The sequence below is a fragment of the Calypte anna genome, chromosome 6 (assembly GCF_003957555.1).
Source record: "Calypte anna isolate BGI_N300 chromosome 6, bCalAnn1_v1.p, whole genome shotgun sequence".
NCBI classification, from domain to species: Eukaryota; Metazoa; Chordata; class Aves; order Apodiformes; family Trochilidae; genus Calypte; species Calypte anna.
Window position 1 is genome coordinate 13,479,676 of NC_044252.1, and position 14,838 is coordinate 13,494,513.

Here is a 14,838-nt window from a genome sequence, read left to right on the forward strand (position 1 = left end):
AGAGACTCTTCTTTTGCAGAGGCTTCTCCTCTTTATGGTAAGGTCACCAAACAGATCTCTGGCATATAGGGTAAAATTTGCATGAACCTTCTGTGTTTCCTGCATCACCTTCTCTGTGCAGCATCTCAGCCTTCTCTCAATACCTCCAACACTACCTCGTCACACAGCTCTAAGGCCCAAACACTCCAACAAAAATACTCTCCCTCTATTGTCTACTCTGATTTTTTAAATGCCACTTCAGATTCGTTTCACCAAATGCAAATAACATGAGTAAGTCTTTTTATTTCCTGAAGAATATAATTCATAGGAAAGCATTTTCATGGCAACCCCAATTTAATCTTTTTACCCAAGATCATACAGACGTTGATCTCCAGTCTCATCTGCTCAGCTGTCACATCCTCCCAGCCCACTGCTGCTCTAATTGCACGCTGCTGAGCCCCCTCCATGCTTTCAGTGTCCCTCGGCACTGGCAGCATCAGAACAGAAGGCAAAAATCCTCTCCTCTACAAAGTGGCATTGCAGCCTTTCATTGCTGCTTTTGATTCTTCTGTAAAGCCAAGGGAAGGAAAGCGCTGGCATATTTCTGATACAGTGATGCTGCACCACAAGATCTTATTCAAACTCTTCTCAGCATTTTTCTCAGCATCCCAGTGCATATTTTGGTATTTTAAATTCATCTACTAGATGAGTTGGTGATGGTGGCTGTACACAGGGGCAGGTATTCATTTTTTTAGTACTTGGTGGGGCTGGGGTATTTTGAGGGGCTAAGGGGTTTATCCAGGTCTAGATTTTTCCTTTTTCATTGAGTGTCTCTAAATGGCACTATATAAAATATCTTAAGGTGAACTTACTGCACACCACTATCCTCACCCAGCAAGAGAAAAACAGTAATGGAGAACTGGACCAGATTTTCTAGCTCTCCACTAGCCCTGGTGGGTCAGTGAGCAAAGGTGCTTTCCCCCTGCTTCAACTGAAAGCAGCTGTGCTACTATCATTTAACACCCTGTATGAAGGCTTCAAAAGAGAAGGAGCCTCATGGAATTATGCCTAGTCTGACCCAGAAGCCTTCCCAGAGCATCCTGGCTGCTCTGCTCCTGTTCCTGGACCAGAGGACAGTAGCATGTGTCACTGCCTTAACTGATCCAGTTCCCAGTCTTGCAGCCCAGTTGAATGTCTCCCCTAATGCCCTGAGATGTACAGCTTTCCAATGCTGTACCTCAGTAGCTCAATATTTAATCTTGTAAGCTGTTAATGCACAGATCTGGGCTAAGCAGTAGGGTTAATCTTTTTCTGTCCTCAAGATTTGCTTCCCTCTTGTTTGAATGGGGTACTCCTCAGATCTCAAGTCAAAAATCGTTCCATTTTAACCCAGTGAGAGTCCAGGTGGGTCTCCTCCTACTGGAAGCCTTCCATTCCTTTAAAAATTGCATTAGAAAATTTTGGCCAGGCAGTACTTTCACATTTCTTTGCATTTTTATTTATTCACCACAGTATTTTTTTTTTTCCCTAAACAAAACAAATAAAAGGCCGGAGGCAGCCAAGCCTCATCTCCGGAGATTCAGGCAGCTGCCCCAGCTACCTCTGTGCCAGGGCTGTGCTGCTGGGCCAGCTGCAATGCAGGGCATGTAGCCACGGCCCGGGTTAACACAGGAGGGGGCCAGGCAGGGGGACTGCCAAGCCAGCATCTCCCCAAGGCCCCCCCCCCCGGCCCAACCCTGCTCTGATGGGGAAGGAGATGCTGCTGCCTTTCAGCTGTGAATTGCTCTCCAAGAGATGATGTGCTTGGTTACCCACTGGAACAAGAGTTGAGCGTGTGACTTGGATGTTCAGCTAGCCACTAGCCACCCTAGAATAAATATATATTGCTCCACATGAAGCAGTTCACAGAGCACCTGCAGCTTCTTGGGCATAGACAAGCATGATGGTAAGCATTTAGTGGTTTTTTTCACTGGAGACCAAATCCCTCAGCTGTTGGGGCACACACTCCCTTTGGCTCTCAGCACCAGCTAGGCCAGGGAGCCTTTTCCATGGATATTCTTCAGGATGGAAGGAATTTAAACTCCCAAACACAACTCATCCTACAGGATCTATTTTCTGAGCAGTGTGGGAAGGTACCGGCCTGCACAACCATTTATTGGCACAAACAGGAGCATATGTTTAACTCGGTGGAACCGTAGAACAAAGGATTATTAAATAAAATTCTGATTAGCTCTGCTGAAAGCACAATACCAGCTGGAGCCTGGGGTACCACGGGCACGCGATCAGCAAACATGTGCTGCCAGCACAGCTGCACACACACACACACACACACACACACACCAGCTCTGACCACTGGGGAACCTCTGACCACAGGGGAGCCTCAGCAGGACCAGTGAGTCTCCATCATGTCCAGGTCCTGCCTTCCAGTAGGAAAAGCCTTTGGCCTGGTCATAGCTGCCCAACAGCAGAAAGAGCAACACAACCAGGAGCTTTCTGATGTGATGCCCACCTACCAGCAGCTGTGATTTGTCAGCTTTCCAAGTGGGAATGCTGCCACCTAACACGGCTCTGGCAGAGTCTCATATTCATTAAGAGCCCATCATTTAGATCCTATAGCAAAAGTTAACGAAGCCACTTTGTGAGAGGGCAGCCTCTCTGTGCAGAAGATAAATAATGTATATAAAAGGGGGCTGGGAGGGAACTGGCGCATCCTTGCAAGGTCATGCTAGAATGCATCAGTGGCTGGCTGAGGCTGGGCTCCTCTGGAAGAAGCCTGGAGCTATTTATGACTCATGTAATTAATTAATGCCAACGGGTGTTCTGCTGCAGGCACGTGGGAGACCAAAGGGAAATACGAAGTGAGCAGGTTAGGAAATATAGTGGAGGTGGAGGAGAAGGATGACATTTCTTGCGGCAAGACATGCTCTGAAGTAATTATCAGCAGTCCAAACAGCCAGCAGCTCTTTTTGGCTACATCAGTACAAAATCAATTAAGAGATTTAAAAAATGCATCAGCTTATATTTCAGAGAGCAGCAAGAAGTAGCCATTTGAGACAGGTTTCTGAGCACCGCACACCACCAGACCCACAGATGCTGAGACCACACAGTGCAGCCCACCAATAGCGTGACCAGTAGAGGGAGCATTGTTAATGCCTTCCAAATCAGACAGGAGTTTGGATGAGGAGCATTTAAAAATGTTTTTTGGTTTGATTTTAGGTCTCTTTAAAATCTGAGGACAAGCTAAACAGAAGCAAGAGAAATGACCAAAGTGCAACGTGAAACATGGGCCTTGAAAGCAGGGTCCCTGTGGCACTCAGGGCTCCCAACATCACCACCTTCCCTTTCTGGAGCCAGCTCTTGGCCCCTGGCAGCTAACTGAAGCTCCCAGATCACATTAGGAAAGGGACCACTTCTGTGGCTCTCCTGCTTCAGTTTGCAATGCTGCAGTCTCACCCAGACCACTCAACACGTGGCGATGCTGAGTCATGACACTATGCTTGCACAGACCGCTTGAGGACAATGAGAGCTTAACCTAATTTTGTCCCTTTGTTTGTCCTCTGTGCAGAGATCAATCAGTTCCACTCCCTGCTCCCTGCCTTCACATCCCCCTCCATCCAGCGCCTAATATATTCTTAAAGCAAAACTGGAAGCCCAAATAAAGTGCTCCCTTTCCCTCCTCTGGCATCCTGTAGTCCTTCTGGGCTGTCCAACTCCCACCCAGCCTGCAGCCTCTCCCATTTCTCTTTGTTGCCAGAATATTTTCTATTGATTTATCTACTGAAGTGTTGTTCCATCTCCCTCTTATTATAGCTGCCTGAAACAAATCCCTTCACACAACAAGGATTGCAAATTTGCTTACAACCCACTGTTGCTTTCCATTTATACTTCCATTTCTGTGCTCACCTCTGGACACTGGCAGTGGCCAAGTGCCACAGCATTGTTGTGACAATGCCATCTGGGTGAGCAGCAGAGGTAACCTGCAGCTTCAAGCCTGAGAGGCTGCAGGATGCTCCTCTCTGAGCCTTTCCCACCTCCATGGGCTGGGGGATCTTGCTTCCTAGCCCCTGGTTGCTGCCAAAGCTCAGAGATCTAGTGGGATTTCCTACTGCTATCTGCTATTTTTTCTGGAGCAAAACCATGCACATCAATAGCTGAGATTTAAAAAAAAAAAAAAAAAAGAAGAAAACATAGTTGGGTTTAGCTTCATAAATATATAGATGAGCGAGTAAAACACAGGCAACAAAGTCCTCCTTTCTGGTGGGCTGAGGATCGACAGGAGCTTGAGTCTCCAGGGTAAAACAGGAGCGAAGTAAACGACAACACAAACACCCACTTAGCATTTGTGCTACATGCTCCTGATCTGAGCCTCACCAGCTTTAAGAATGCTTCTGTTAAATACTGTAATGCTCCCAATTACAAGTGATTTGGATTGTTTATTTTCTAAACAGATTTCCCCCTCCCCCAGGAAATCCGATAAGCCTAAGACAAAAGCAGTTCTGAAGAGGTGTTTCAACCTCTTTTGGCTATATGATATCCACAGCTGGCTGCATTTCCCTAATTGTTTCATACTGACCTTGAGGATATTTCGGCTGTTAAACGACTCCCGTTCCTTGAAAGATGATTTACCAGTCATGGGATTGTTTCGCTCTTCAGCTGTAAGAAGAAAAGCCACCACCAGAATGAGCTTCAGATGGGAGAACTGTGTGTGCTGTACTTCGCCCCCCACTCTCTCCCTCCCCAGTCAGCTGCCAGCTAATAAACCATCTTTGCCCAGTCCTTAGTGCAAAAAAAACAACAACTCACTTCCACTTGGATTTTAAAGAGAACACAGCTGAATATGCAGGAATTGGTGCCTCTACTGGGATCACCTGGAGGAAAGACCCTCATTCAGAGCTACTGATGGAGTAATTCTGTAGGGCTGATGGCTCAGTGCTGATTTTAATCCCACATCCTGCCAGGGTGAAAGTCAGCACTGTGAGTGCTCGCACCACCTGGAACAGCACCAAGCACCAGGCACATGGTGTGCAAGCACAATGCCAGGCATGATCCTGACTGCACCTGCACGAACCTCTGCTGCCTGCTCCGGGAAGCACATCCATGTGGTGGGTGTGTTTCTGCAGGGTGGACACACAGCCACACACACAGACACTGAGAACAGCAACCTAGGCCTGCAGCAACTGCCAAATGCCCACGTCTTAGATCCATTTCCCCAGAGCATGTCTGGATTTTTATATAATCCCTAAGTACATGATCTGTTCTTTCTACAGGACCTCTGCCTCCCTCAGTGAACATATTCAATATTTCTTTTTCATCTCCAGCATTAACTATGAATGCCCACTCACATCTGGCATGCTATTCAAATCCTGTGGCGAATACAAAGCAGCTTCTGTGGCTGTCTCCACAATGCTCTCAACGTTGTGTCTGAAAGCCTCACGGGCTTGTTCACAATATAAGCTCCCAACGGCAGAGACTCACATTTTCACCAGTTTTCAGGGCTCAATTTGAGAGCTAAGCCCCATCTTTTAAGAGTTTCTACCCACCTGAATGTGCTTATCTAACTCCAGTAGCAGTCACCCCCAAAGTCTGCCACTGTGTGTGCAGCAAAGTGTAACACAAACCATCTACTGTCCAGACAAGAGGCTCACAGAGGCAGCAACTGGAGAATATGTGACATAACCTCTCGGCCTTGCCCAGAAGCCACTGTGCCAGGGAAAGCTACAAAAAGCTGTAGTGATAACGATGTTGCAAACTCCGCACCAGAGCACTGTTTGCACAGAGAGAGCAGGGCTGTAGCATGCTGCCCCTTCCTGAGCACAATGCATCTGAGGCAGCTTTACAAAGTCATGCAGTAAGAATGATGCTCCAGACTGCCAGCACGATAATTTGGCAGAGACAGCAGTCATTGTGCACTCAGTAATAGCTCACACTCAGCCTTGTCGCTGTCTGAGTGACACCGAAATCACGTTCCTAAATCCATAGGCAATCTTTAACTTGACCACAGAGGCTCATGTACTCAAGTTTGTTTCAAAGTCACCATAATGACCTATATTATATATTTCAAGTTGTTACTGAATTTCAGTTACGGCTGACTAGCCCCAGACCTCACATGGTACTTGAATGCTCTCCTCCTAGGCCCTCATCTTATGGGTGCTACTGGGTGAGAGTGTTCATGATGCCAGGACAAAGCATCTTAGAAAAGATCCAGAAAATGCTCAAAGCACACCTGACTTCTCCAGTTCTGCTTTTTTTTTTTTTGTTTTCTTCTGGGTTTTATGTAATGACATCCTCCCACAACCTTGTAGGTATTTTTGAGAGTAAGAAAAATCACAAAATTAGAAAAAAATAAACATAAAAGCCAACAAAAGCTTTTCTTGTTCAGAGTTACGTCTTTTAAATGCATTTATCAGTAAAGATGAGAGATACACACCACTTGGATCTTTCCTGAAGAGTGTGTTCATGACTGTAGCATGCAGTTTCACCCGATCCCATTCTTTCAGCATCAGGCCAGAGGCCACGAACCTTTCCACCAGCTGATCAGCGATCACCTGCAACCTGGGAAGGCAAAAGAGGAAAAACACAATAGTGTAAACTGATCAGAAAGCCCTGCATTGTCAGCTTTCCTTGTTGCAGCCAGGGAGGGCAGCATCTGTGAAATGATACCTCTGCATGCTCACAGGGAGCAGGAGCTGCTCTCTGATGGCAAGTGAACAGAGCCATCAGGATGCAGCTCTAACACAAAAAGTTCTGGCTGTTTCACAAAGCTTCCTCCATGATCAGTTCTGTTGCACATATTTCACAAAGAAGAGCAGATTTAGCAGAGCTCGTTCACAGTGACAGATGTTATTTGGACTTGAAGGATGCCTCCTTCTACTGCCAGGAAACACACTGTGACTCTCCCTACAAACGGATAAATTCCACAGACCCCCAGGGTGGGCCTGGGGACCCTGACTCTTGGAAGACCCACTCTGCTCAGGGACTGTGACCTGCAGACTGCATCAGGCTGGAGCTTGGACCCTCTCTGTCCCAAATAAGCAGCTGTGCTTAATTCCTGGGAGAGACCAGAACATGGTGACAGACTCAGACAGCATATCCTGGCAAATGCTCCAGCGTCAGAGCTTCTGAGGAAGCAGAATCACAGGATTTAGTGACACCTTCTTGTGCAGCCTTAGTTAGGGAGAAAATCAGTGGTGTCTGCTGGGATCTGCAGGCAGACCTGTGCTAGGATAGGCAGCAGGAGCAGGCAGGTGATCAGAGCAGCAAGCTCATGTATCCTTACATTTAAAGAGATGAAGAAACTTGCAGGCTGCTGCTGTCTCTCACAAAATTTCTGCAGTGCCTGAGCCTTCCCCAAAGCAGCAAGATGTGCTAGAACATGATCTTCCCATTCCCCAAAACAAAGCAAGATGGTATTACCCTATGCAGGAGAATTTGGGCTTCTGTCATGGCATCCAAGGGATAGACAGCTTTCTGCTCCAGCAGGTCCCATCACTTGGGCAGCTCAGCTGCAGTGGGAGAGGCACAGTGTGGCCTCTCTGAGGAGCCCAGTGCTGCCATGCTCCAGATGCCAGCTCCTACCTTACCGCTGGTTTTATACTGCTCCTCCTGGTCTGACAGCCCCTGTGTGGCAATTTCAAGACTCTCAAACTACCAATTGCCATGGTTTTCTACCACTTTCTGGCTTTAGACCAGTGATTTTTAAAATTAGCAATGACAAAGATTAAATGAATATCATTACAGACAATACTAAAACAAATTAGCAGAGAATAGCTCAAGTAAAAATGGTGCTTTATTACATTATAAAGTTAATAAAGGAAATAAAACAAATTAGAATGAATTATAATGGGAATTATTTGCCATGTGGGAGGCATCACAACATGATCCCTCTCTCAGTCTTAGCCATTATATGTGCAGAAGGGTTTGCCAATCTCTAATTCTGTCTGCAGTTATGCAAGCAAAGTCAGGGTAAATCAAATCTCCTGCTTTATAGATTAAGCTGATGAAGATCATCCAGAGATCAGGAAGGAACTCCACCCCTCAGCCATGCCAGGAACTACAACGAGCTAGCAAGATGTCTTGCATGAGACAGGAAGGCACACACCTCTCTTCATTGTAAACTGCAGCACAAGACGTGGCTGCTGCTCTCTAGTATTGGCCATGCCACTGAGTAACTCTGCTTTCCAGCTGCTTTCCCCATCTCCCTGAGCAAAGCAGAGCAGGCAAGAGGTGCATGGAGATGCTCAGCAATGACCCGTCTAGCAGACCAGAAAATGAAGCTGAGTTTTCTGGAGGGATTACCATTTGTCCTTTCTTTATAATCACCATTTGTCCAACACTGTGTCTGCTGGAATTTCAAAGGAGGCAAAAGCAGCTTTCACTGCCATCCATCAACACAAAAGCACCTTTTTTCCCTCTGCAAAGCTAAATGTTTCCTGGGTGCTTGCTAACAGCTATGGAACTGTATTAGGAGAAGTGCCAAAATTAATTTGCAGGTGAGGGCAAGAGTGGCCTGGGCCAAGGATAAAAACTTAAAATCACTTAGCCCCCTCTGAGCACGTTTCTAAGCAAAAAAATGTGTTGTGGGAGAGAAGTCTGGGGGCCTCCAGGTCCCATGCAAAGCAGGAGATCTGTGTCTGGCCAAAACCTCAGCTAATGGATCTTTCTGAAGGCCAGAGCAAACATCAGCCCTTTCTTGGGGGATGGGAGCAGAGGGAGATTGTTTTCACTTTCAAGGCAAGGTGGCTTTGAAGACCACATTTCTCTGCCCTGCCAGACCTGCACCAGAGCTCAGTGACTCAGGAGAAAAGAGGTCTATGATTCAACTCTCAGAGCTGATGCTTTGGGTGCTTTCTACAACAAACTGACTGAAGGGCATTTGGGTGACCCAGTGTCTGCCTCCATTTCACATTTCCAAGTGCTTCTGCTTTGTTTCTCCCTGCACTTCTATTTGCTGGCTGATCTCTAGCTTGTCCTGGCTCTCTACCCACCCCATTTGTTTCATCTCACCTCTTCCAGGGTAGGGCAGACTTAAAAGTGGGAAGAGCCAAGAAGAGGAAAAGATTTCAATCCCTACTGCTTGCCAGAAATTCCTACATTTTCCTTTTCCCACCCATTTTCTTATCCCACTTCCTATCTACTACTTCAACACAGCCTCCAAAGTGCAGTTTTAAGCAGGTCCCCCCTTTGTCTCCTCAGCCCTCAGGAAAAGGAGGTGCCAGAACATGTTCTTTATTCCCCGAGCTCACAGCCTCCCTCCTCCAGCTGCACTGCCACGTGCTCCCCTGCTAGCTCCTGCTGTCCTCTAGCAACCGGAACAGACACAAAGGAGCAGCACTGCCAGAAAAGGAGAAGGCTGAAGCTCCGGTGGTTACTCCCCTTCCCCCTTCCGCACCACTTCACAACTGGCAACATGCAGTACAACAGTTCCTGTGTTTCCACAGTCTTCTAGAAAGCACTACGAGAAAAGATGGTGCTACCACTGATGAGCTACTGACCAAAAATGAAACTGAGGTTGTCCAGACATCACCACATCCCAGGCAGCTCTGTTTGTAGAGCTAAAGCCATCAGTCCCCGTGGCAAACAGCACAAATGCACACACTGACACCAACAGAGCTTTGAGACTCCACAGCAGCAGCTCAGCAGACACATTCCACACCCAGTGCCTGTCCTGGGCTGCTTACAGCCATAGAAACCAACTCCGTAACCAAGTCACGCTTGTCTGAGGACCTCCTGGTGTAACTGGGTTGTAAGGATAATAAAGTGCTGCAGAATATGCCAGGCTGTCTAGATTAATCTGGATTGCAGGTTGGGAGCTCAGCAGCAGAGGCCAAGTCATCCTGCCTTCTAAGTCATCTCAGGAGTATCTCCTTGGCCATCTTCTCACTGTGTGAGCCATGACACCATTATTCAATCTGACAGAATGCTACAGAAACAAATGACATCTTTCAGCTGCACCACCAGTGACTGATTTAAAGAGCAAACACATCACTGCCTGAACCAGGTTAAGAAGCAAGAATGACTTCATTTTTCTGACTGCTGACCCAAAGACTGCTAGCAGTACCCACCAGCACCAGACGAGTGTTTCTCTGGCACAGCACAGCCACAGCACAGTGAGGAGGACTCAGAGAAAGGAGTCTGGGGAACTCACCTGTCTGAGCCATCCTTCATGTGGACTTTGGCATAAAGGACGTCAGTCATGGCAGGGTCATCGTTCATGTACTCCACTCCTGCCACCTCCACAGTCAGGGGCTTGCCTCCAGTAATTTGGCTGAAATGTGAGAAATCTCTCATTTTAAAAAGGAAACCACACCTGCTTTTGAAATACAATGCATAGTGCTCCTCAGGCACACACTAAATATTTGGTTTTACTAAGGGACTTATATAAAATACATTTTTTGCTATAAACACAAATTTGAGGTTGAGTGGGACTTGAATGTTATACAGACCTTAGAGGGTAGCCAACTCCTCAGAGGAGTTCTTCTTTTCCCCTTGTCTTTCAGGCTGTTTGCACTGAAAAAACCCACAGAAAAGTCTCCCTAGCTTCTAAAGCTTGAAAGGCTACAGCTGCTATTGTGTCATCATCTCAGGAGATACTGTAAAAATATTTAAATTCATACCTCCTGTGTTTTAGACACAAATCAAGTCAACTTGTCAGTGTTCACAGGCCATCTGAATGTGGAGATCTCCATTTACATGTCACAAAAAAAAAAATCCATAGAAGCTCCTGCCTCCCCCGTGAAGGGAATCATCATGACAAAAGGTCTCTGGCTCATTAATTTTCACTGGGAAAAGCCCTGGATGTTCATTTCAATATCCACTTACAAATGCTGGAAGTAAATAGAGATGCTTTAAAATCAGCTTCAGCTAACTCTGTCAGGAAGGTGAAACCCAAAAAGTGTGCAGAATATAATACACACTCCCACATCTGCAAACACCCTGTTAAGTGTATCTGCTTCCAAACACACCATCTCCTTGCCTTCACCCCCAGAACATCCTGAAGAGGCAGGGCAAAGCTCCTTGAGACTAAGTGCTGCTGTCTCACTTAAATCTGAGGTCTTGTGGAAAGCAGAGGGAGTGTTGGGGCCAGCAGAAGCCATGAGCATGACTTAACAATGTGATCATGGGTGACTTTGCTCTAACCTTGCTTGCTTTGGCTCAGCTTTGCCCAAGGGACAGCCTTGGAGATTCTCAGCAAAGCTTCCCAGGTAAAATAAAAGAGCATTATTTCCCATTCCAGTATGTTTACTGGGAGGAAAAAAGCACAAGTGCACTGTCATGCATGTCACAGCCAGAGCACTTAAGGCCACATATTCGAAAAAGAGTGAAAAAAAGCACATCTACCTTCACACAGCACTGCCTGCATTTAGATAAGTAAATGACACTAATGAAGGTTCAGGTGGGTGGAAGGGAGCCAAAATTAATTTTCAAAGTATGTTTATTTGGGTGTGGCAGAGGAAATAATCTGAATGTTACATTCAAGTGTTGATTTCCCCTCCACTAAAGGAAATGGAGTGAAGATTTTCTCTGCTTCAGTTCAATCCCCTTGTGAGGAAGCTGCCACTTTCCAAATGCTGTGAGCAGAGCCATCCCCTGGAAACACACTTTGCATCTCTGTTCAACAGCTGAACAACTGAAGCCATCATTTAAAGGCAGATATATAGATTTTTGGCCATGCAGTATTTCCCACAGAGATCAGCTGGCAGAGCATGGCTAATTCTTCATGAGTTGAGGCAATAAATAAATTAATTTTTTTAAAAATCAGGGCTCTGGGCTCTATGTGCAAAGGCTTTGCAGAAATAAATAAATAAACTGATCCCCTAGGCCATCTCCGATTTCTAATCCAAACAGAGATAAACTAATTACAGAGTCATTCAACCACACTTACAGCTACAGCCCTGACATCTGCAGCTCAGCATTAACAGGCAGCAAGAAAGGCCTGGTCCTGGAGAAGCACTGAAAGTTTCAGGTTGATCACTTCTGTGTACACAGCTCCTCATACTGAGGAATGCATGTCAAGGACACCTCAGCATCTGCTCTGAGGCAGGAAGGAAGCAGCATGCCAGGAGGCAGTGTGAGAAAGGAGCTCGTCCCTCCCCCTGCAGCAGGCAGGGGACAACAGCAAAAACTGTTCACATAAAAATAACAGGGGAGGCCATGGGAGGAAAAGAAATTAGTAGAGCAGGCTGTCTGGGAATGCTGAGGGGCTGAGCTGTGACATGCTGGTAGGCTGTGACTGATGGGTGATTTCTACTGTTCCCGTTTGAAACTTTTCAGCCTTTTTCTAAATTTCTGGAGTTGAGAAAGGCTGTTGACCTGCTTTTCTCTTCGCTGTCCCCTCTCACAGACAGCTTACTGCTTTTCCCCCACTCATGCCCTTGGTTATGACGCCCCTTTTTTATCACTTACTCCACAAAGTCCTCTTTGCAGTGCTGTAGGAGGTCACACGCTTTCCGGATCTCTTGCTCGTTCAGAAGCACCAGTGTTCCAAGAGTCAGGTGAAGCTTTGCAGGGTTCTGGAAGAGGCTGCTGCTGATCCCATCATCCTACAAATCAGTCCATCACATATAGGTGTCTAATGCACACACACATACTGCCCTCCATCAGACGGTTAAATGCTACAGAAAGCAGGTACCAAGTTCCTGGCATCAAGTCTTTCCTCTTTTCATCCCTGAAGGGGTTGGTAGTGACTTCTCGTTGAAAGGAGAAAAACAATTTCAGAGGCTTTGCAAGCAGGCAGGGCACAGCCCCCACCACAGGCAGGCTGCTCACTGTCTGCCTTCCCATCTGAGCTGTGGAACAGCAGCCTGGAAGCTCTAACTCAGGACCCAGGCACAGCAGCACACACTCGTTTGAGGAGACTTCCAGAGCTGTCAAAGCTGCAGCTGCCATCAGCAATGAATTCAATGCAAGTCAGCACAGATTTAAAACTCGATTTTTTGTGCAATAAAGCTGGAACCAGCTGTAGTGACAAGCTCTAAATGGTCTCTAAATCCTGTCTAAACACAGGTTGCACTTCACAACACAAGCACAGCTAATACCAACTCTGATAATTACATTTTTCTTGTTCCCATGTGCCCTATAGTTTACTGAGATGAATTAAGTTTAAATTCCCTTTATAAGAGTTACGTGTTGTTGCTTGGGAAGAACTGTTCCCAGGTGGAGCAGTGGTTACAGTCAGATTTCAAAAACATGCTCTTTTGTTCTAGGATATATATAAAAATACCTCGAGGATGGTTAACACACCCATATTAAACCAATTATTTCCACTTAGTGGCCATTTCCCCATCAGTGCATTAAATAACCTCCACTTTTAACTCCAGAAGAAGCCAACACCACTTGCCAGGCCACTGAAGCCTTTCTTTGCCTGAAAACAAGACCACTGACAGAGAATGGCAGCTCGGAAGTTTCTAGCTGTGCCTTCAGAGTTTGAAATAAAACCTTTCAGATGGTTAAACGCTGCAGTACCTCAGCCCGTCAAGAGTTTAATGCCACGTGTCCCACTCAGCATTTGTCATGTCTAATGACAACATCCATCCTCTTCTTTACAGCCATGCTTATGGGCATGAGCCAGCCTGCACGGTGGCCAAGGGCTTGCTCCAGTAGCTGTGGGCTAGCAAAGCGTGGTGGTCCCCAGAAGAGAGAGAGCACAAACATACCTTCCACTGCAGCTTATTTATTGCTGACTGAACCCCCTAAGTGTGCCATGCTCATAGAGGCAAAGCAGACTGCAGCCTGAAGTAAGGATGGACTAACTACATCAGGAACATCAGGAGCAGAGGGAAGAGGAATGGCTCCATCTCACTTCTCCCCTCTCTGCTGTAAAAGCCTTTCGGCTTCCTTTGATTCATACTGCTGTTAACATGCATGACAGGACATGATTTCCCTGCCTCAGACTTTTTTCTCCAATGGTATCCATGGCCAGAGGATATTTGGCCCATCACAAAGCAACAGAAACTGGGAGAAAGTTGGATTTATCCTTGATGTGGACAATGAGTTGATGCCACTCCCACAGTGTGCACAGATGATGTAGAGTAACAAGAAAGTAGTTCACAGGTCAGAAAGCAAAAGCCTTACCCTCTTTTTCTGCCCCAGCACAATTTGTGCTGTTAAACACCAACCTGTCCCCAAAGCAGCATTTTCCCCTGAGATTTCCAACACCTGAGTGTGGGCTAAAGTTTGACAAAGCAATGAATGGCACATCACCTCCACAAGCCATGCCACCGCTGCCGGGGAGATTAGCAGGGAAGAGCCAGGCACAGGGAACAGGCTAAGACCTAGATAATCTTCCTGGTTTACTCCTTAGTATTTCAGACAGCATCTGAAAACCCTGCTTACACCCATACTTTTTTGCAGGCCAGCAGATCCCACTTCTCCCACGCATGAAACAGATGCACGTCAGAGGTAGCTCTCCCTGGAACAGGAAATGTTTCTGCGGGTGGTTTAGCAGCCCTTCATGGCTGGATGCTCTTGGCTGAGATGCAAAAAAAAAAAAATAATCTTGAACCCACTTACTCTGGTCCCAGGTGATGATATGCTACCAGCAACTGCTGCATCACCTCACAGGAAGCTGCCCTGTCCAGTGCTATGACTGCTCTGCAACCTGACCAGCCTGACCAGGCAACAGCAATGCAGAACCTGGAAATACGTGTTCATATCTTTCGAACACCTAATGAAAGCCCTGAAGGTAGGCTGCAACCATAACAGCAGGAGTGAGGAGTGAGATTCAGCATCAGAGATGGGCAGAGGAATCCACTGGGGTATCAGCCATACTCTCCTGGTGCCTCTGTCTATTTCAGCTTATGCCTCTCCCTGACACGGCCTTATCATCATCAAAAAATCAACTAATATCCAATCAGCCTTAAA

At 46.6% G+C, this 14,838-nt stretch overlaps 1 protein-coding gene across 3 annotated transcripts in view; it reads right to left on the reverse strand.

The window, feature by feature from the left end:
• The window catches only part of ASCC1 (activating signal cointegrator 1 complex subunit 1), a 34,859-nt gene that overhangs the window by 10,693 nt on the left and 9,328 nt on the right, over positions 1 to 14,838 (reverse strand). For 2 of the 3 annotated variants that reach the window (XM_030452767.1, XM_030452768.1), the window contains exons 6-9: positions 12,382 to 12,518; positions 10,124 to 10,243; positions 6,407 to 6,531; positions 4,553 to 4,632 (exon numbers count right to left, since the gene is read on the reverse strand). In XM_030452767.1, the coding sequence (XP_030308627.1) occupies positions 4,553 to 4,632; positions 6,407 to 6,531; positions 10,124 to 10,243; positions 12,382 to 12,518 (462 nt within the window). Of the gene's footprint in view, positions 1 to 1,822; positions 1,847 to 4,552; positions 4,633 to 6,406; positions 6,532 to 10,123; positions 10,244 to 12,381; positions 12,519 to 14,838 lie in introns of those variants that run through there. The other variant, XM_030452769.1, reaches the window with a different exon arrangement.